This window comes from Mirounga leonina, unplaced genomic scaffold (assembly GCF_011800145.1).
Source record: "Mirounga leonina isolate KUSES-001 unplaced genomic scaffold, KU_Mleo_1.0 Mir_53, whole genome shotgun sequence".
Classification (NCBI taxonomy): Eukaryota; Metazoa; Chordata; class Mammalia; order Carnivora; family Phocidae; genus Mirounga; species Mirounga leonina.
This window is the reverse complement of record NW_023270807.1, coordinates 45,363,517-45,385,776: the sequence shown is the minus strand read 5'-3', so window position 1 is coordinate 45,385,776 and position 22,260 is coordinate 45,363,517. Positions and strand designations below refer to the sequence as shown.

At 40.4% G+C, this 22,260-nt stretch overlaps 1 protein-coding gene and 1 pseudogene across 2 annotated transcripts; both read right to left on the bottom strand.

The window, feature by feature from the left end:
• Positions 1 to 1,108: 1,108 nt before the first annotated feature.
• SMIM8 (small integral membrane protein 8) lies at positions 1,109 to 12,095 on the bottom strand. Of its 2 annotated transcripts, none has more exons than XM_034991322.1 (3): positions 12,022 to 12,095; positions 3,293 to 3,453; positions 1,109 to 1,571 (listed from the first exon to the last, which is right to left on the bottom strand). In XM_034991322.1, exons 2-3 carry the CDS (start codon positions 3,425 to 3,427, stop codon positions 1,413 to 1,415), a joined length of 294 nt encoding a protein of 97 aa, XP_034847213.1. In that variant the 5' UTR covers positions 3,428 to 3,453; positions 12,022 to 12,095; the 3' UTR covers positions 1,109 to 1,412. The 2 variants fall into 2 exon arrangements, with proteins under 2 accessions (XP_034847213.1, XP_034847216.1); XM_034991325.1 differs by having other exon boundaries at positions 11,913 to 12,066.
• A 1,041-nt stretch (positions 12,096 to 13,136) lies between these two features.
• LOC118000705 lies at positions 13,137 to 13,578 on the bottom strand (annotated as a pseudogene).
• Between the last annotated feature and the right edge of the window lie 8,682 nt (positions 13,579 to 22,260).

The following is a 22,260-nucleotide window of genomic DNA, read 5'->3' as shown; positions in this document are numbered from 1 at the left end:
TATACCACCTAAGTGCATTTTAAACTGATGAAGTGTACTATATAGAGAGATGTAACAAAGGAATATTTAGGGCTCAGGAATAAAGATTTGATTTAGTTGCCTATAGATAACTCAATTAGTTAAGCTCTTTAATATCTACAAACAAGACAAAATTGCATTTTCACATATCTTACACAACCACAATAAAGTACTGGAAATTAAAAGCTCACAATATGATGATAAACCCTGCCAATGTAGTTATTGTTACTTGGCAATAATAAATGAAACAAAATTTCATAGGTGAGATTTATTTCTGAGCCCCAATTTCAGGGATTTGGAAAACTGTAAAAATCTACAAAAATGAAACATGTCCAAAATCCTTGTCAGAAAATTCTAAATTATATAAGGTAAACCCAGGAGAGTAAGAAGACCTTCTTTTCTTATCTGTTGAATAGTTCTGGTTTTAAAATAACCATAAGAAAATTTGGTTTTATGTTTATAGTACCATTGTAACATTAATTTACAAAAACTAAAATAGATAACATTTGGTTGGAATCAAATAAAAACATACCTAGGTATAATATACTTTCTTTTTCAAAGAAAAACTCCAATTGCATTGGATTATTCTCTCATTTACTCATGTTAGTAGTTGAGTGGGACTACCTTATCAAAGGAAATAAAATTCTGGAGACCAAAAATAGCTGAAATGGAATGCCAAAATATATGAGTCATCTGTGACTCTGTAAAAATTATCTGTCTTGAATGTTGACTGCAGGCTTTATAATAGATTACAATTTTTCTTTCTTTTTTTCATAAATACAGGTTCTGTGCCAGGAAGAAAATGAACATTGCCTTTACAAATAGCAAAACAAAACAAAACCCTCACAACAGTTGCAAATGCACAATTCACCTTAAAATATTAAAAATACCCTACAGGGTGCCTGGGTGGCTCAGTTGGTTAGGCGACTGCCTTCGGCTCAGGTCGTGATCCTGGAGTCCCGGGATCGAGTCCCGCATTGGGCTCCCTGCTCGGCGGGGAGTCTGCTTCTCCCTCTCCCACTCCCCGTTTGTGTTCCCTCTCTCGCTGTGACTTTCTCTGTCAAATAAATAAATAAAATCTTAAAAAAAAAAAATACCCTACAAATTTGATAGCACTGGGTACTTTTATTATATAGAACTTAATAATTAACAAAATGATTTCCATTTTCCTGGCACTTTGATACGAGGACTTAATAAAAGAACAATATTAAGAAGCTCCCGCTGTGGAGAAAGAATGAGGTAAGGACTGCAGCCTCAAGGCCTGGCTGCAACTGCTACCTTCTCTCCTCATCAACATGTTCCAGAACAAGAAGCTGATACTAGGCACTCACAAAGTCTTTCCTTCAAAGATTTCAGAGCCCTTTACGAAGCTCCATCTGCGGTATCCAGCACTATTAATCCCATTTAGATGTTCTCCTCCTCATGTAACTGTGTCCCTCACTATCAACAGCTTCGTATAGGTCCTTTGTATTCTCTTGTGTTGCATGTAGATAACCAATATACGCCACGCAAAGTGAAAGGGTTATCAATCCGAAAGCCATTACAGGTTTGTTCTGCCAAAGAAAAAAAATGATAAATCCTCATTAAGACTAATAATTTGAGAAGACCCAAATATCTGTTGCACTTTCCTCTTGACATACCAAGTCTTTATTACCACACTAGCATTCCTATGGTAATATTTTCCATTATAACAATTTACCCAGTTCCTTATTTAATTAATTCAGCTCCTGATAATTCAGAGATTAGAAAAGACTCTTGCTTCTCCTCTCCAGTCTCTCTCCTGTGTACAGCCTGGATCTCAGGCCTCCACCCTCAGGATGGTGGTGGTTGGGAGAGGGGTGAGGGAAATGAGGCACGAAAATGGGTCTGGTGCTCAGTTTTCACTATTATCTGGGTGACATGGAGAAGTTGCTTAACTTGCCTGAACCCGAGTTTCCCCACTGACAAACCTCAATTAGTTAATCTTATTAGGAAGTGAGGAATGAAGTATATATGCTGTTCTTGCCTGACTCCATGGATAACTAGCAAAAAGCCTTTCATTTTCACATCATATATTAAGTGTAGCAAAAATGACAATGTATACATTCTTCTCTGGGAACCTACTCTATAAACTCAAGAAATTTAGTGATTGAGGCAGATACTATGCTGTTATAATAACCTTGATTAACTGCTGAAAAATCCAAGACCCTAAGAGACAAAGTGATGTAACTTTGAAATTGGAAAAAAAAAAAAAAATAGGAAAAGATGTTCACAATTCCACAGAAATGTTTTGTCCTGTCTATAGTATAACTCAGATCTTCCTTTTTGTGTGTTCACATTCAACAAATTAACCTTTCTTAAGGTCAGTGTGAGTGCACAGTAGTGATACAAGTTTCAATTAGTATTTTCTGCTTCTGTCACATTTGTTGTATTACTATTTCAAATCTTAATCATCTAAAGAATAAAGGTCAAATTTTTTTACTTGGATGGACACATAAGAAGGGCCACAAGCTCAAAGGGGTTTAAATCTACAAATTTTGAAATGCACTTGGCAATTAAAACAACACATTTGTTCAAAGGTTTTTAAAACATTCTACCTTGACTTAATGATTTGATTGTTAAGTTGACCTATTTAACTTTAAAACAGTTTATACTGGCAACTATGTTATCAATATTCTAACCAAATTCAATATATTTACATATATTACATAATATTTGATTTCATTTACATTTATTTTAAAATAAATTTATATTTATTTAAAAATAAAATTGGTCAAATGTATTCAATAATCTGCAACAAGAATATAAATAATTAGCTAACTCTCTTACAATGTATGTTTTAAACTTTTCATAACATTTGCAATATCCCTTAAGTAAGAATATTATAATAAAAGCTGGAAGTGTAGTCTATAAGAATGATCAGATTTTCACTTTGTTTTGTTTCAATGGAAGATCTTATTTACTTAGTAGTACCTGATCAACAAATATTTCCTTCAAATTAGTGCAACCATTAAAATAAAATTTTAAATAGGAACTTGAGAAGTTGATCTATTAAAGTACAACTATATTCTGTTAAAGTTCTCAAATACCCTCAAAATAATTAGTTTTATGTGTATATTTACAGAAATAGATAGCATTTAAAATTTTCCTTCCACCTGCTTTTACTCAGAGAGGTCTTATTAGTCAACATAAAATTTTCATGATACAATCAAATGTTACAGGAAAATAAAAACTTTCTATTTCTGATAGCCTAGTTAAACTGAACATAATGTCTTATCCTGGATATATTTCTTACAGGTTTAATGAAGAGCTCTGGATTCACAGCTCGAAATAAAGTTGTTGTGCGGACCCCTCTGAGCCCTGGGTTTCGAAAGTCTTTCTCTTTGGGTGGTTCCTTTTTAAAGCCAGGAGATTCCGGTGCTGAAGACATCTTCTTGATTAATGATGATTTATTACCTAAAAATAAGAGACTTTTTTTTTCCTTCATGACCATGTTTTTTTTTTTAATAATGTTCTTTAAAAAATCATTCTGTATTCATTCATTTTTTTGAATTCCAGTCCAAATATATACCAAAGTGATTGCCAATTATATTATTACTTTGTATAACATGTACTTTGTAAAATGTGCTTTAAATTTTGTTTGGTAAAACAGTTATTTTATTTCTCATCTCTTAGAACAAACCAGTGAAGTGGGCAAAAGTTGTTTTCCTACTTTCACAGAAGCCTGGAGAATTGTTCCTTGGTCTGAGTCACATTGTATCTTGTTATATGAAAGGCGTAGCGGGGGTAGGAGAGGTTGGGGGTAATCCATATCCTTCTTTATTTCCTCCCACTTTCATTCTTCCTCACCTTCCAACAGCCGAAAATGCCGCTAGCATTCCTCAATTTCTCCCACAGCTTCCCCCCTGGCCCATGCTCCTCACTGTCTGTTGGCCTACCCAAGCATGAGCACCAAACAGTAAGGGCAAGTAGTTATTTTCACTCCTCATTTGCATGTCAGTGACTTTCTGGGAAGGACTGCTCTGCTATCTTCTCAATCTGAATATCCTTTTTTCCTCTTAATTACTCTAACTCTATCCTATCAAATCCAAATGGGTCTTTTGGCTTCCGGTTCTCCCAGCTGGAGTGTCATTTTGTGAATATTCTCTTCTAGGTATTATTAGGCAAATCTTATTCTTATCATTCCTGCCACCTAACGCTGGGGAGGGATGGGAGAGGGTTGGAAGGAAAGAGGTAGGCAAAGAGACCTTCCAAAGGCTGAAATTAATGACAATACTATAAAGTTCTCTGGGGAAATGCTGTAACCCTACCATACAGTAAATGTTACGAAACAAGAGTCAAACATTCACATTTAAACACTCATTGCGGCTTTGTTCATACAAGGACTCTTTAAGTCTTCCATTTTACGGACTTTATAAAAGCAGTATTTCTGTACCTTAATTATGGAGAAAATTAGTTCATTTTTTCTTTTTTTAAAACTATTTTCTTTCTTTTTTTAAAGAAGATTTATTTGAGAGAGAGAAAGAGAGAGAACATGAGTGGGAGGGGAGGGGCAGAGGGAGAGGGAGAAGCATACTCCCTGCTGAGCAAGGAGCACGATGTGGGGCTCCATCCCAGGACCTGAGCTGAGGGCAGACGCTTAACCAACTGAGCCACCCACACGCCCCAGGAATTGTTTTTTCAAAACTGTTTTTGTTGAAGTGGTTACTTTGTCTATAGCACTTAGTTGGATAAACACCTCGTCAGAAACACCTACTTGAAGGAAAAGGATTCTCAACACTCCCTGTATTGCCAGGGCTTCTGAAATGTTCACTGTTCCCTGTTCCATCATCCACTGGATGTTATGGCTGTCACTGCAGTCATCATCATCACTTTCTGGCTCCACTCTGACATTAGTTAGCACTCCTATAGCAATTTTTGGATTTGCTAACTCTTGGAAAATAGTTCAACTGCTATCTCTAGCCACAAAGTCCTTAAAATCAAATTAGTTTGGGAGACTAAGAGTTACCAATTAAGTACCAGACTATTTCAAACACCATGCTTGGTTTGCAGTCTTCCAAGCTGACCTCGGGATTCCACAAGAATCATGCCTGTTTTCTGCCAAAATTTCACTATGTGGATGGCTCTACAGATCACCAGATCTCAGCAATCATTCCAATAGCTAGCTTCATTCAACTTTCTCAGTCTTCTCTTCACTATCTAAATTTAGAAAGAGTTGTTTCAGCAGTGTGCTTACACTGTGAAAATTATACCCCCAGCTGATGGCTTTAGAATGGCTCATGTAGTTCAATGGGAAAAACTCAACACATGCATGATTCAAGCACAGGAGTGTGTTTAGGCAGAGCGACTGTCTACCAGCAGGAGGATATGGCATTTTGTTCCTTCCATTCTCTTGCCAACATTTCCCACTTATTCATTAAACAAACCTCTCATCCTTCAGGTATGTGTCCTGGCTTTGTAATCACAGGGGAACAAACAAGCATTTCTGAAGCACTGAGGGTAAACTAACTTGCCAATGACAAGTAGTCTCACCCCTTCCGTCCCAGATGCATTACAGCAGAATAGAGCAATCATCAATCTTTATTTCTTTTGCAAAGTCCACCTTTGCCCATGAAGTATATGAGATAGCAACTCATAAAACACAATTCATTAGCATTTCAAACATCATTCAAACAGTAACTAGCAATTTTTTTTTTTTTTTCATTTCTCTTATATGCAAGTTACTCATTTTCTCCACTGGAACACTGGTTTTGTTTTGTTTTGTTTTTCCACTACAGACAACTTATGAAACCATTCCATAACATGCCTGAAATTTGTTCAGCCAGAATACACTTGCTTGAAACTCATCATGATCAAGGCTGGCAAAAAATCCACTGCTTTCTGCTGACCAAGAGGTCCACCTATGTGCCTGAGTCCTGCACTAACTTTAAAAAAAATTTTTTTTTATGTTTATTTATTTTATAAGTAATCTCTACACCTAACATGGGGCTCAAACTTACAACCCCGAGATAAAGAGTTGCCTGCCCTTCTGCCTGAGCCAGCCAGGTGCCCCGTCCTAAACTAACTTCTTAATACCACACAAAAACAGCTATAATAGGGACCTGGCATTTGCTTCTGCTTTAGGCCAAGAATCCCTTTAACTTCCTCTTCATTTACGGCCTAATCTTTCAATAATGTTGACAATATAGGAGGAGGGATGGTAAATTCCTTTGCTACTCCTCCTTTCTTGTGGCAACAACCTACTCCTATTGCTTTCATTTCCTTCTATGAAAACTGCTGGCATTTCATCTTTGCCTCTCAGCCATGAGAGCAGGGTAGATGGCATGTACTAATGCATTTAGAATTTAAGTGACAAATGTTGGTCACCAGATGCCTAAGCTAAGTGCCAATGATGTTTCTACTCAAGTTAATAAAATGACTGACTGTAACACAGGGAAAGAAAATTCTGAAAGAAGCAATCATTAAAGTGGAAGCAATATTATAGAGGGTAAATCGGCTATGCCCATAAAAAAAAAAAAATGTGAGGCAGGAAATAGTTAACACAATAGCCATGTTAGGACTAAATCACAGCCTGAGTGTACTGCTAATTGAAACTGGGGATATTAGATAAAACTACTAGGAAGGGGGTGCCTGGGTGGCTCAGTTGTTAAGCATCTGCCTTCGGCTCAGGTCATGGTCCCGGGGTCCCGGGGTCCTGGAATTGAGCCCCGCATCGAGCCCTGCATCGGGCTCCCTGCTCAGCGGGGATTCTGCTTCTCCCTCTGCCTCTGCCTGCCCCTCTGCCTACTTGTGCTGTCAAATAAATAAATAAAATCTTAAAAAAAAAAAAAATACTAGGAAGGCCTGAAAAAGCAAATACACAAAGGTCAGTCATTTTAACCATAAACTGACAAAATGGCATTTTCCTTCAATTATTGAGAAACTGCTGCATGTAATTAAAACAAAGATATTCAGTAGACTATGGTTTAAAATTGTTTCCTGGGAAGAAAAACAAGGTAACAGGGAAGGTGGGTAAAGAGGACACATACTGTAAAGCACGGAAGGGTTCCCCGATCACAGTTAATCACTCACATTCTGTGTTGATGAAAATGTGCCAAGAATTGGGCGCCTGGGTGGTTCAGTGAGTTAAGCGCCTGCCTTCAGCTCAGGTCATGATCCCAGGGTCCTGGGACTGAGCCCCGCATTGGGCTCCCTGCTCTGCAGGAAGCCTGCTTCTCCCTCTCCCACTCCCCCTGCTTGCATTCCCTCTCTCGCTCTCTCTGTCAAATAAATAATATCTTAAAAAAAAAAGAAAAGAAAATGTGCCAAGAATTGAGGATGGTTAAATCAATCCTTACCTCAAGTCCAAAAACGAGAGAGATTTCACTATTTTAAAATCAAAGGGATGCAAAAAAAAAAAATTTTTTTTAAATCAAATCAAATCAAAGGGATGTGGTGATCTTCAATATCGAAATTCAACCTATATGAAATGTCTGTAAAAACTATGGATTAAGAATGTCCTAATATGAATTGTAATGACTTAATTTTGTTTGTTTTTTAAGTAGGCTCCAAACCCAGCAGGGAGCCGAAAACAAGGAGCCCAAACCCCAATGTGGGGAGCCCAATGCAGGGCTTGAACTCACAACCCTGAGATCAAGACCTGAGCTGAGATCAAGAGTCGGACACTTAACCGACTGAGCCACCCGGGCGCCCCTGTAATGACTTTTTTTTTTGCAAGATTACTTGGTCTCCTCTTTTCCTTAGCAGAACCTATGTTTTCTTTGTAATGAATGAAGGAAGTAAATAACCAAGGCAGTATTTATTATACTGCAATCTCCAGACATCCATATTCACCTTAATAAGACACTATTTATATTAAACTTTTTATTGGAAATAACAAAGAATACCTGAACTGGAAGCCAACAGAAATGTTTATTAAAGGAACATTTACAAATTAAGGGATTACCTACCACACTATATTTTTAAAAATTTCATATACCACAATTTCCATCATTTGTGATACTTTCTGCAAAGTATATAGGTAACATTTTCCATTATATATCAGTCTTTTATCAGATATGGTATAAGACAGCTCAATTTTATTGCTTTTTTTTTTGAGATTTTATTTATTTATTTGAGAGAGTGGGCAGGAGGAGGATCAGACGGAGAGGGACAAGCAGACTCCACACTGAGTGCGGAGCCTGACTCGGGGCTCAGTCCCACGACCCTGAGATCACAACCTGAGCTGAAATCAGGAGTCAGACGCTCAACTGACTGAGCCACCCAGGTGGCTCTTTGCTGCTTTTTTTTTTTTATAAGCCACAGTCACTGAAGATGTTATAATAGTTCTCCCAAAAACTGCATGTATTTGCTTATACAATCTATTGAACAAAGAAATTTTAACAACATTCTATACTTTAAAAAAATATATATAGATTACTGAGTACAAAAAAGGTTTAGTAGTCAAAAATTTGTTATATATAAGAAACAAAACAACATAAAATCGTCTCATGTAGAAAGTTCTTTTGAATCTCTTCACATGCCTAGCCCACAGAGCTATAGACATAGGCTGGAGCAGAAATTCAAGATGTGTTGGTTGGATAAGTAAAGTATATAGAGTGCAAAACCTTAGTTGTTTGTTCACAGATGTGTTCACTGTCAAAACTTTTGGGGAAAACCAATGTCACATCAAAAGTAAACTTTTAATCTAGAAGTAAAAGCTGACTAGCTATTTTCAAGTGCAGAGCTAATGTAAGTTCCATTTTTTTTTTTTTAAAGATTTTATTTATTTATTTGAGAGAGAGAGAATGAGAGACAGAGAGCATGAGAGGGAGGAGGGTCAGAGGGAGAAGCAGACTCCCTGCCGAGCAGGGAGCCCGATGCGGGATTCGATCCCGGGACTCCAGGATCATGACCTGAGCCGAAGGCAGTTGCTTAACCAACTGAGCCACCCAGGCGCCCGTAAGTTCCATTTTTAAAAGCTGCAGAACTAATCATAAATTCAAAGCACAGCAATAATCTGACATCACCACTCAAATGAACTGTACCTATGACAAAAACATCTATTTAACTTCTAGCACACTTCCTTTAGAATTTCCTGTCCTCCCATCACTTTGACCAACTTGTCCCCTTACTCTTTTGCTTCCCACAACAAGTAACCAGCACTTACTTATTTGCATATGATTTTGACCAATCTCTACTTACAGTAGCTTTCAAGGTAGGTTTATTTTTAAACTAGGAAAAAAACCCTCGCTTATTGTGTTAAAGGAGGAATCACACAAAACAAACACACACAGAGTCTGGGAGGGATGACAGAAACTTGGCATTGCACTGCTCCTGGCGAAGCAATTTGGTGATTGGTCTGTGTGTGGGCCCACTTGCAAAATACTCGATAAATCAGGTATCCAAGGGGCCACCCCTGGCTGGTGCAATCTATCCAGGAGCCGCTAGTTGTATTTCTTCTTCATTTTTCCATCATTCTTGTTCCCTTATTGACAAATGATAATGAAACTGTTGTTTATACATTTTTAAAAAATAGAGTAAGATTTTTCATACTTACCTGTAAATAAAAATGATCTAAATTAAGCTGCATTTACTTCATATGTCCCTCCCTGGTAAAAAGTTCACCTTTTTCTTCTGCCCATCCTCTTCTGAAGGAAGTATGTGATGGGAAAAGGAAGCAGCAGAAAGGATGCCTCCTTACGCAGCTTCATGAGGGTCATTCAAACCTCAAAGTGTGAGTGACAGTGGGGCCCTCCTGGAATTAATAATGCACAATGTGTGAAGCTATGCAACATAGTCCTAGTCAGTCAGAACTGGTCATTTTTTGATGATTTTCCCTCCTTTACTAAAATTCTTGCTCAGGTGGATGATCCAGAATGTATCTGGCAACTGATATTAAATAATTCACTGGCATGACTATCTATATTATGTTGTACGTGGAAATTAGACAAGATAAAAAGACTGTTACTATAGGGAAAAATTTAATCTTCAGATATTCATTTTTGAAATCAGCATCTCAGCAGAAGATGTCAAAACAAAATTATCAGAATTATAGAATGTTAGTGAGAAGGAACCTTAGGAATAATCAAAGCCTTTCTGGGGCACCTGAGTGGCTAGTTGTTAAGCATCTGCCTTCAGCTCGGATCATGATCCCAGGGTTCTGGGATCGAGCCCCACATCAGGCTCTCTGCTCCGCGGGAAGCCTGCTTCTCCCTCTCCCTCTCCCCCTGCTTGTGTTCCCTCCCTGGCTGTGTCTCTCTCTGTCAAATAAATAAATAAAATTTAAAAAAAACCAAAGCCTTTCTTTTAAGACTTAGGGAATTCTAAAATGGACAAAATATGTTAGTGAGATATAAAATACACCTGTTATTTCAGTTTCACATACCACACTATCTTAATATTTAAGAAAGTCATTTGAGGGGCTCAGTCATTAAGCGTCTGCCTTTGGCTCAGGTCATGGTCCCAGGGTCCTGGGATCAAGCCCCACATCGGGCTCCCTGCTCCGCGGGAAGCCTGCTTCTCCCTCTCCCTCTCCCCCTGCTTGTGTTCCCTCTCTTGCTGTGTCTCTGTCAAATAAATCAAATCTTTAAAAAAAAAAAAAAAAAGAAAGTCATTTGAAATCTGGGACAGAGCACTTTAAAAATTTAAATTAGAAGAAAAGTTTGGGATAGAATGAGAGGGCTTTATGAAGGAACTCAGCATAGCCTCAAATTCCAACATTGCTACATATAGGCTGGAGGTCTTGGAGTAAGTGACAACCTCTGCGGGCCTCAGTTTCCACCTAAAGGGGTAATGTTATCTATTGCATAGAACGGCTGTGTGGATTAAGTGAGATAACACTTTTTAAAGGATGTTAACAGATGTTCCATAAATGATAGCTATTGTCATGCTCACCATCTAGTCCAATTCCCTTTTTTAAACAGAGAAACCTAGGGGCACCGGGGTGGCTCAGTCATTAAGCGTCTGCCTTCGGCTCAGGTCATGATCCCAGGGTCCTGGGATCGAGCCCCGCATCGGGCTCCTTGCTCGGCAGGAAGCCTGCTTCTCCCTCTCCCACTCCCCCTGCTTGTGTTCCCTCTCTCGCTGTCTCTCTGTCAAATAAATAAATAAAATCTTAAAAAAACAAAAACAGAGAAACCTAGACCCAAAGAGATTGTCTTTGCCAATGGGAGTGAGATAATCCAGGTCTCTCAATTTCCAGCCCACCCCTATTCCATTACTTTATCCCCACCATACTCCAAAATTGATAAGGCGCTGCATTTACAAGTTATCACCAGAATTACGAAACATAAAAGCGTATCACTTAAATTTTTTAAATGGATTCTGTATTTGTTGTTTTGACGTAAAAAAAAAAAAAACCGTTTAAAAAAGTGTCTTTCCATCTCTTGAATTTACTGTACCTGTGTAAGGGAGAAAGGTTTTCACGATGGCTGTTACAATCTGCGGGCTGTCAAGTATTATTGAGGTCACCCCCCTCCCCATATTGTGGTACCTACACTACAGCTGGCTATTACTCAAAGACAGATGCATTTGAAGTCTCCAGAAAAAGAAACTCCATTCAATTAAGTTCCAGACACTGTGTTGGGGAACTGCAAGGGGAACACGTGACTTTTAACACAATTACTGCTCAACAATAACCCACAACCCTCGGACCAACTTAAAACAATTACTGAAGGAAAGAGGCGCTTCATGTGAAAACAACTGCGACACCACTTCCCTCTAAATAGGCGTTTGGTGAGCTGGGACACCAAGAAACTGTCCAGGAAATGGTAGGGTGCCTGAGGTGGAGGGTGTCCATGACCAGTGCCTGGATCTTGGCACGTGAGGGGCGGGAAATGGGCCCTATGGGGTCAGGGATCCCAAAGACCGTTCAGGGCACCCAGGAGTGGCGACGGTTCGGGGTGCTCGGGAGAACGCCGTCAGGTCCTACGCACCTGGGAGCGAGGCCCGCAGGACGGCCGCCCCGCCAAGGCCAGGGACCAGAGCGTGGCGGCGGGGCGGCCACCCTGTTCCCCGCCGTCACCCTCAACCGCCGCCGCTCACCTGCCGCGAGGTCACCTCCCCTGCGCGTCCTCTCAGCTCTGCCTCGTCTCCGCCTGCGGGACAGAGCGGCCCACCGCGCCCAGCAGACTCAGCGCCACAGCGGCCCCTAGAGCCCGGAGGCTGAAAACGCCGGGGCGCGTGCCCTGCAGGACACAGGCCAACGCCGCTCCTCGACCTCCCAGGCCCTGGCGCCGCCCACGGATTCACCTGATGGAGTTTGCAAGGGGCGTTTTTAGTTTCTTCCTTTTTTACCTTTAGTTTTCAGCCTCCCAGGGTTCTAGTTTCGTGTGTCTGTGTTTTGTAGAAATAAAAGAAGACATCTAGAAATATATATTTATTTAATGGAAGGGGTAAGCATTCTGAGGTGGGAAAGAAGGCTGGGATCTGCCTGGATTTTAGAGGCACAGTCATTCAAATGTACAATTAATACTCTGTCATTCTATTAGTGTCTTGACATTCCAAGATGCAAGGTGTGTGTAGCTATGGTTGTGATAAGAATAGATACGGTTGGGCACCTGGGTGGTTCAGATGGTTAAGCGTCTGCCTTCCGCTCAGGTCATGATCCCAGGGTCCTGGGATCGAGTCCCGCATCGGGCTCCCTGCTAGGCGGGGAGCCTGCTTCTCCCTCTGCCTCTGCGTCTCTCTCTCTCTCTCTGACTCTCATGAATAAATAAATAAAATATTTAAAAAATAAGAATAGATACGGTTACTGGTTTTTACATAGTTTACTAATGTTAAAGTTTGTTAGTATACCAGTTGCATTAAAACAAAATGGGGTGCCTGGGTGGTTCAGTTGGTTAAGGGTCTGATTCTTGATCTCAGCCCAGGTCTTGACCTCAGGGTCCTACTTCAGGCCCCATGTTGGGTTCCACACTGGGCCTGGAACCTACTTAAAAAAATAATAATAATTTAAAAAATAATTTAAAAAAATAATAAAACAAATGAAAGAGAATGCAGGTGCCCAGATTTGAGCAGGAATCTGTGTAAAGTTTGGGCAAATTTTGTTTTGTTTTGTTTTGAACAGTTAATGAGAAAAAGAAATATATCGAGCTCAAGAACACTGTGTTTCGTGTGTCACTGGGTCCAGGTTTGGGGATCCACGACAGACCTAGCAAACAGGATATACATCAACAAAAACATTCCTGGTTACAGACTGAAAAACTAGCGCCTGGCACGATTAAGTCTTGGTTTCCTCATCACTCAGCAGCATGTTGGGAATCCTGCGACTGATGGGGAACAGACGTCCAGACTCTGGGCACTGCAAGGTGCCCTCCAGCACATCCACCTCCAGCAGCACGTGGTGCATCTGCCTCAGGAATTTCTCATCATGCTCATACCCTTCAATCGGCCCTTTGGGCACCTCGACCAGATGCAAGGTATCCGCCGCCTCCAGAAGCGCCGCCCACTCCACCTTGGGTATCATACGCGCCACGAAGTCAGGGTTGAACTCCACCGGGTTGATGCGGACCTGAGGGGCCTGGAGGCGCCGTGGGAAGCCACGGGGCCCCCCGCCCCCCGCACATGCGAGCTCAGCAGGTTGTGCGTGAGCAGCTTCATGTCACCTCAATGCGCTCTCAGCAAGCCTGGGCAAATGAATTTTTAATTTCAAACTTGTTCATTCAAGCCGAATTAACTTTATATTTGACTTGAGGTTTAATTTCTAAAAGTTCATCAGCATCTGGTATTACTAGACAATCTTTCCGACAAAATAAGTTAAATTTTAACTAAAAAGCTATTTGTGACATGAAAAGGTGCTCATTATCACTAATCATTGGGGAAATGCAGATCAAAACCGCAATGAGATCACCTCACACCTGTTAGAATGGCTATCATGAAAAAAGACAAGAGATAAGTGTTGACAAGGATGTGGACAAAAGGGAATGCTTGTGCACTGTTGGTGGGACTGTGAATTGGTGCAGCCACTATGGAAAACAGTATGGAGGTTCCTCAAAAAACTAAAAATAGAAATACATATGATCCAGCAATTCTACTTCTGGATATATATCCAAAGTAAATGAAATTACTATCTCAAAAAGATATCTGCACCCCATAATGTTCATTTGCTGCATTTTTACAATAGTCAAAACATGGAAACAACAACCTAAGTGTCTGTCAATGGGTGAATGGATAAAGAAGATGTGGTATTTATGTACAATAAAATATTATTCAGCCCTGAGAAAGAAGGACATCTTGCTGTTTGTGACAACATGGATGGATCTTGAGGACATTATGCTAAGTGCACTATGTCATACAGAGAAAGACAAATACTGTATATCAAGTATATGCAGAATCTAAAAGAGACAAATGTATAGAAATAGAGACTAGAATGCTGGTTACCAGGGACTGAGGGCATAGGAGAAATGGGGAGATATTGGTCAAAGATTACAAACTTCCAGTTAGAAGGTGAATAATTTCTGAAGATCTAAAGCACAGCATAGTGATTACAGTTAATAATACTGTATTTTATACCTGAAAGTTGCTAAAAGAGTAGATCTTAAATATTCTCACCAAAACAACAACAACAAAAACCAAACAAACTAGTTGATGCTATGGTGGTTATCAGTTTGCAATTTATATATGTGTTAAATCAAGACATTGTACATCTCAAACTTGCACAATGTTATATGTCATTTATATCTCAATAAAGCTGGGGTGGAGGGGAAGTTGCCCACAAAATCAGGCAAAGGACCTACATACTAAACACAATACCAAACTTCCAGATGATGTTCCAAATTCTCTCAAAGAAAAAAAAAAAAGGTATTTGTGCAGTAGCCACACAACAAATGAGGGTTACAAAATGTTCCTGTGCTGCATTATCCACATACCCATATTTTCTCCTTAACCCTTAGGGTTCTCCTCCCTAATCAGTAAATTGCCAAGTATCACTATGGAAACAAAAGTACCTTTACTGTCATGATCAATCCAAAATGATCAGGTAAAAGAAAATGAAACTTAAGAATGTAAAAAAAAACGGGCACCTGGGTGGCTCAGTCGTTAAGCGTCTGCCTTCAGCTCAGGTCATGGTCCCAGGGTCCTGGGATCGAGCCCTGCATCAGGCTCCCTGCTCGGCGGGAAGCCTGCTTCTCCCTCTCCCTCTCCCCCTGCTTGTGTTCCCTCTCTTGCTGTGTCTCTGTCAAATAAATAAAATCTTAAAAAAAAAAAAAAAGAATGTAAAAAAAAAAGAGCATAAACTGTAGGTAAAGACAGTAGCGAAAAGCCTAAAGACCCTGCCAATGTCATGAATATGAAAACAATGCAAGTGATGTGAATAAACAAGAGTTCTTTCTATTTTATCATGCTTTTAAGAAATTACTTTGAAGAATGAGGCCAGTCTGAAATCAGCTTTTATAATCATTTAAACAGAACCATCAATACTTAATAATATTTAACAGGAGATTTGGTATTTGCTAGGATTAACGATTTTATATTTGATGGGATTAGCTGCATAAAACAAAAGTTTATCTGTGTGACACTGCACTCAAATTTTCAAAATATATCTACTTTCATCCGGAGTTCATTAAGTGTGTCAGGGACGGGCGCCTGGGTGGCTCAGTTGGTTGGGCGGACTGCCTTCGGCTCAGGTCATGATCCTGGAGTCCCAGGATCGAGTCCCGCATCGGGGTCCCTGCTTGGCGGGGGGTCTACTTCTCCCTCTGACCCTCTTCCCTCTCGTGCTCTCTGTCTCTCATTCTCTCTCTCAAATAAATAAATAAAATCTTTAAAAAAAATAAAAAATAAATAAAAAAAAAGAAAGTAAGAGGTAAAAATTTAAAAAAAAAAAGTGTGTCAGGGACAATACTCGTGGTCTGGGAGCCTTCTCAAGGGGATCTCTGATGTGCTGGTTCTTTTCTTTTCAGGCATGAATTAATAGTTGACTTACAATATTTAATAAAAAATCATACATTAATTTATTGGTGTTTTATCAAAAGCAAGGGTTGCTTTGTTGTTGTTGCTGTTGTTTTTATAAAACAAATGCTGGCTTCTTTTCCCTAGCATTAAGCCAAGCCAAAGTAGGTGATATAATTAATGTGGGCCATGGGGATATGACTCCATTGAATGAATTATTAGCTGAGAAACTGGAAAAAAATTAAGCATGTGTGGTATAATACAAAAATGATCCCAATTCTCTACTCCTCTATACCCTCCCCCTCCCCCTTGTGTCCACTCCCACTCTGATTCTGGGATCGGCCTTGTGGCTTATTTTGGTTAATATGATATTAACAAGTATGACATAAGCAGAGGCTGAAAAGGTGCTTGAACTGGTGAATATGCCCCAACTAGCCCACTGGAGATGAAAAACACATAGAGCCAAATCAAGTCATCCTCAACATTCCAACCGAGGCCATCCTAGGCTGGCCCCCACACATGTGAGCAAGCCCAGCCAAGATCAGCAAAGCTACCTACCAAGATCAGACAAGCCTGCCCAGATCAGCTGAGCTTAAATAGGTGTGTTGGTTGTTGTGCAGCTTCACTGTGGCAATAGATAATTGACACAATGTCCTCCATTGCAAATTCTCTGAAATCAAAGAGCATTTGATTTGCTTGGTAGCTTGAGGAGTAATCCGCTTCCAGCGGGAACTGTAAGAAGAACAAATGTTTGCTATTTGTAAAAACTATATCGTGGTCTAGCATCATAGGAATATCTGCTATGGGAAGGAAATGAAATCTATCAAATGGTAGGAAACATAAATGAGTTAAAAAAATTGAGAATGGGGAACTGATATTATTTCTTCCATATAATATTTTTAGCAAAACTGGTTTTGATACTTTCCATGTCAGGTCATCTTATATTTATTTTTATCACATTTCCAAATACTAGAAAAAATAATGATTCATTCAATATTAATTTTTCTAAAATCTCATAATCTCAAAGCACCTTAAAAAATAAAAATTAAAAACATTTTTATTCCAATTTTTTTTAATTGAGTGAAGGAAGCATCTCAATATAATGTGATAAGTGATAACATAATGATGTGCACAGGTTTCTTTGGAAGCACAGAGAATGGTATGTAGCTCGGCCTGGAAGGGCTGATGACTGAGCTGAGAGAATCAGAAGCATTAACTAAGGCAAGGAAATTAGAAAGGATATTTCAGGGCAGGGGAAACAGAATGAACACAGTCTTCGAAGCATGAAACCATACAATGTGATGGGGTGTGTTACGTATTCACCAGAGAGTGAATAATAAAATGGAAAATGGGAAGAAATGAGATTGGAAAAACAGATAGGGGCCAGTCCAGGAGGGCTCACATCCATGGTAAGGGACTGGTAAAGTATTCTGAAGGTCGTGGGAAGTTACTGAAGCCATTTAAACCCGGAGCTACATGATCAAATGTATGTTTCACATAGATTTCTCTGAGAACAAGGTGGGCTAAAGGGCAGAGAACGCATTAAAAAGGCAATGCAGTATTCCAGGAGAGAGGGAATGAAGGCCTGGATTAGGACAGTAATAAGAAGTATAGAGAATATGGGATGGATTTTGGTAATATTAGCGGGCAAAACTGGTACGACTAGTGATTGTTTTGGGTTGGGGTAGAAGAGGTAGAAGGTAAGGGGAAAAAGGAAACTAGGAGGATGTAGTGGAGCCCGTGGTGCTCTGCCCAGAATCCCCCTCTTTGGGGCAACATGGAAGATCTGCTGCTGACTCCCTCCAGCTGCTCCCTCCAGCTGGGCATTCTCATGGCTTCAGGAAACTGTCTCATCCAGTGCTTCAGGGTTTGCCTGTGACCAATGACAGGCTGATATGGGTGTTGGGTATATGTGTCTGAAGTTCGGGGGGAAGGGAGATAAAGATTTAAGAATCATCAAATACAGAATAGGTAAAACCATGAGAGTGGATGTGAACATGTAAGGAGAGGAAGCAGAGAAAGAACGGTGGGCCACAAGACACTGGGAACATCAACAGTGCAAGAGTGAGCAGACCAAGAGGAGATCAGGAAAGGGTTTGAGAAAGGATGGTCAGAATGGTGTGAAGAAAAACAGGACAGGATTGCCTTGGAAGCTAAGGGAGTTGAGATGATTAAGAAGAGAATAGATTAATGCACAGGCTTCTTTGCCATCAGCCAAACTCCCCTCCAAACTATTGGCCTTCTTTCTAAAATACAAGTCTAATCATGTCACTCTTCTGCTCAACATTTCCTGCTGGGATGCCCTTTCCTGTCCTTGCCCTTTGCCTCACTCCTTATTCCATAAGGTTAATCAGAGGAGACATCACACCCACAGCTCAGCCATACTTGATGTGTAAAAATTATCTTCCTGGAAGCTGACTCTTGGAGAAGAATCATACCTATCCAGAAGAAAGATTCCCCTTTCTGGATTCTCAGGTAAGGCTAAGAGGCTACATTTATTTCGTTTATTTTATAAGCCAGAAGTCTAGCAGGATAATCTTGAGCCCCTGCAAAGACTGATCACAAGGAGCCAGCAAACCCTGCCCCCACCCATCTAAAAACTCTGGTGTCAATATGTAGGAGGTAATAGTAAGAGGATTGTCTTTCTTGATTAAGTGGGAAGGATGAGATTTGTGCATCAGCTCCTAGATAGAGAAGAAATGGAAAGAGCAGGGTTACTTGTTCCGTGGCCAGTAAGAAACAAGATCTGACCCCCTAGAGACATGGTAGAAGCAGAAGGGAGGATTTTTTGGATATAGGATCCTGGGAGACTCAGCATACAACTGTTATTTCAGTTGCAAATCACTGAAACTAGCTCAAGTGCAAAAAGATCTGTATTAGGTCATGTAATGATAAGTACAAGGAGAGAATTGGTTTTGGGAACATTGAGTTATGGGACATCCAAATACATCAACAAGGCTCCCTTGTCTCACCTCTTAGATACACTTATTCCATATATTGGATACATGCCTGCTGGCAGTTTTAGGCACCTACCATGCTGAAGTACATCCAGCTAGAAAGGGAGCTTTTTTAATCATTCATATATCAAATCTTATAGAAGTGCTCTAATTAGCCTTCATGACCTTTGGGTCATGTGCCCTTTTTCAGGACAAATTGCTGTGGACTGGAGGAAGGGGTGCCATGGCTGGTCAGGCCTGAGTCAAGTCATGTTATGATAGTTGTGGAGGAGCAGTTGCCTGGGGGTTGGGATGGCATAGAGGTGCTAGGAAGACAAAATCAGCAGATGTCCTCTCAACAGGTGGACCTGCTTTCCAGTCCAAGTTATGCACAGCTGGGGCAAGGAGAGTGCTCCTGAAATACAGCAGCCAGCAGGGACCATAGAACAGAGCTTTTCCACTGAGTGGTGCTGCTGCCATATTCTCACATGGTGGTAAAGAGAGACCTTCTTCCTATCATGGCTAATGACAGGAGATGGCCAGAATGGAAGAGATAGGTGGGCTGGTGCCAAATGCACATGAGAGAATCCCAACGGACTTTATTTATTTATTTATATTTTTAATTTGACAGAGACACAGTGAGAGAGGGAACACAAGCGGGGGAGTGGAAGAGGGAGAAGCAGGCTCCTACCAAGCAGGGAGCCTGATGTGGGGCTCGATCCCAAGACCCTGGGATCATGACCTGAGCCGAAGGCAGATGCTTAATGACTGAGCCACCCAGGCGCCCCCCAAAGGACTTTAAAAGACAGTATATCATGGGGTGCCTAGATGGCTCAGTCTGTTGAGCATCCAGCTCTTGGTTTAGGCTCAGGTTGTGATCTGGGGATCGTTGGATTGAGCCCTGTGTCGGGCTCCGTGCTGGGCAGGGAGTCTGCTTGGAATTCTCTCTCTCTCTCTCCCTCTGCCCTCTGTCCCTCCCCATGCTCACTCACTCTCTCCCTCTAAAATAAATAAATCTTAAAAAAAATTACCTGACATCACAAAGTTTATTTCTTTGTTGTCTTTCTTCTCCATTAGGATGCAAGTTCCATGAAGGCACAAACACTCCATGAAAGCTCCATGAAGGCTCCATGTTTTGCTCATAGCTATATTTCCAGACACACTGAAAAGCTCTGGAAATATCCGCTGAAGCAGTGCTGAGTGAACTAGGGAGATGTTCAGGAGGAGATATAATGAGGAAGCAAAGCCAACCAAAGCATTACTTTGGGCCTATGGACCATGAGAATGAGGGTGGGAGTGAGATATTGTGAAAGGGAGCCCTAGTGGAGGAGAGTAGAGCTGCCAGGGTAGGTCGGCAGGTGCCAGTTGATTCAGTCTTTAATAGCACCAAGGGCTACAGAAACAACTTCTCTCTAGATACTGAGGCATAGATCCTTTATTCCTTTGTCAACCTGCTCCCATCACTGAATAAAAACACAACCCTTCAAACTACCCTTCTTAATCTTCCACCCCTGCACAAACCCAATTTCCAGAAAAGAGGGAGGGTCTTAGACATAGAGTCTTTCTGAGTCTCCCCAACACTCTGTTTGCTATTCTCTGTCACTCGTACTACCCAACAAACTTCTTCCACTTTCTGCAGCTCACCTTTGATTTCTATCCTGAGTGAAGCCAAGGACTGTCTTGGCTGGTCCTGCGCCCCCTCCCCTGCCCCCGAGTCCTCTGATCCACTCTGCCTGCATCAGTTTCTACTTTGGGGACAGAGATGTGTGACATTCTAACTTAAGAAATTCCTCTGAATATTTAAATATCTGACCCAATAGATCAGACTTAGCAAAGCACACAAAACAACCATTTCAGATGATGGAGATTTAAGTATAGTTGGTATTTATCATAGGTCAGTATGGATTATGATCAGTGAAAATAAAACTGAGTGGGACAATTTTATTTGGGTGCAATGATACTTAATCATGAGAAGGTCCTCCCTAAGACTTGAAAAATACAGAGATGTTAGGAAATTTAGAGACTCTCTTCTAATTATTTTTACCCCATCCTTTTAGAACATAAAGCAAGTAATTGAGTTAGTTGGGTGTGTAGCCAGGGCACTGGGTTGCAAGAGCACCTGGCTCCGGGAGTCCCACACAGACCAGGTTCAGCCACTGGCCACTAACAAAATCAAAAAGCAGAGAAATGAGTGGTAGTGAAACAAGAAAGGAATTAATTTCAGTGAGGCTGACACCAGGAAGACATCAGACTAGTGTTTCTAAGTAAGACTGTCTCCAAAGTGCTGAAAATACTTCCAGGTTTGTATGAGGAAAATGTGGGACAAAGGTCAGTGGGCAGTGACGGTCAGATGGATCATTGTCATGGGCGGGGTCTTGCTGGCTCTGAGCAGTCCTTATTGCTTGAGGGGTAGTTTTAGTTTCCATCAGGGCATGCTTTGCCCACTGGGTCTTTTGCCTGAACTAAGACATGAGCTGGAAAGAACTTAATCACTTAGAAAGTACAGACTGAGGTCAAAATGGAGGTATAGTTGAAGTCTTCTTTCAGATGCATAAAATATAATAAAGGCCTTTACTGTAATAGTTCTATAGGATGTCCTGCAATGCCATAAACAACAATGAAAGGTCTCTTTAAATTCAAACAAGTAATAAAGATTTCCTTGTCTTCTATTTTCCTTGATTTTCTCCCTCTCTTTTTTTTCTTTTCCTCTTCCTTCTTTCCTTCTAAAACACTTGGGAGCTTTCCTCAAGTCATTTGGAAGGTGTTCTACAACAGATGATGCACAAGGCAGGGTTATTTGTGGATTACAGTTAAGTGTTTGTATTTACAAGAAAGCTGCAGATGTGCTGAATTAAGGTAACCTGCTGACAAGCTAAGTGCTTTTCTTCATTAATGATAGCAGTCGTTAAAAATCCACAGTAAAAAGATTAAAATCTCCAGAAGAGGAGCGTCTCATATGTTAACAAGAGTCGGGGTTTTCTATTCTGAGCAAGATGCTCACTCTCTTTTTGTTTTAGATCAATAAACCTCTACCACTCGCTCCAGGCAACCAAGAATGTCTTCCAGCCATGTCTCAAAAATATATTTTACGCTTGTTTTTGTTTTTGCAAGAGGTAGAGTTTTGATCAATACAATTTGAAAAAGCAAGCAAGGAAAGAAAGCATTAGCCCATAAATGCCTGATGGAGGGAGGCAAAATGACACAGTCACAGAATAATGGAAACTGGGTGAATCAAGTCAAACAGGGTAACAGGATTTTGTAATTTTGAGGAATTACTTCCTTTTGTTCAAATTTTCTTTAATATTGTTGTTGCATTTATTTTTAATTACAATCATTTAAGATATAAACTGATACTAGAATTTAGGCCTTTCCTTTGCCCACCTCTATTTTTTAAGTAATCATTTTGTTTAATTGAAGCATAACATAAACAGAAAAGCATATAAGTCCTAAGTGTACA

Bases quoted from the DNA above. Each gene is read 5' to 3' on its own strand.
- SMIM8 (XM_034991322.1), bottom strand. From the start codon at position 3,427: ATGTCTTCAGCACCGGAATCTCCTGGCTTTAAAAAGGAACCACCCAAA. The intron at 1,572-3,292 runs GTAAGAAATATA...TTTCTTTGGCAG, and splicing joins CAGAGCTCTTCATTAAACCT to AACAAACCTGTAATGGCTTT.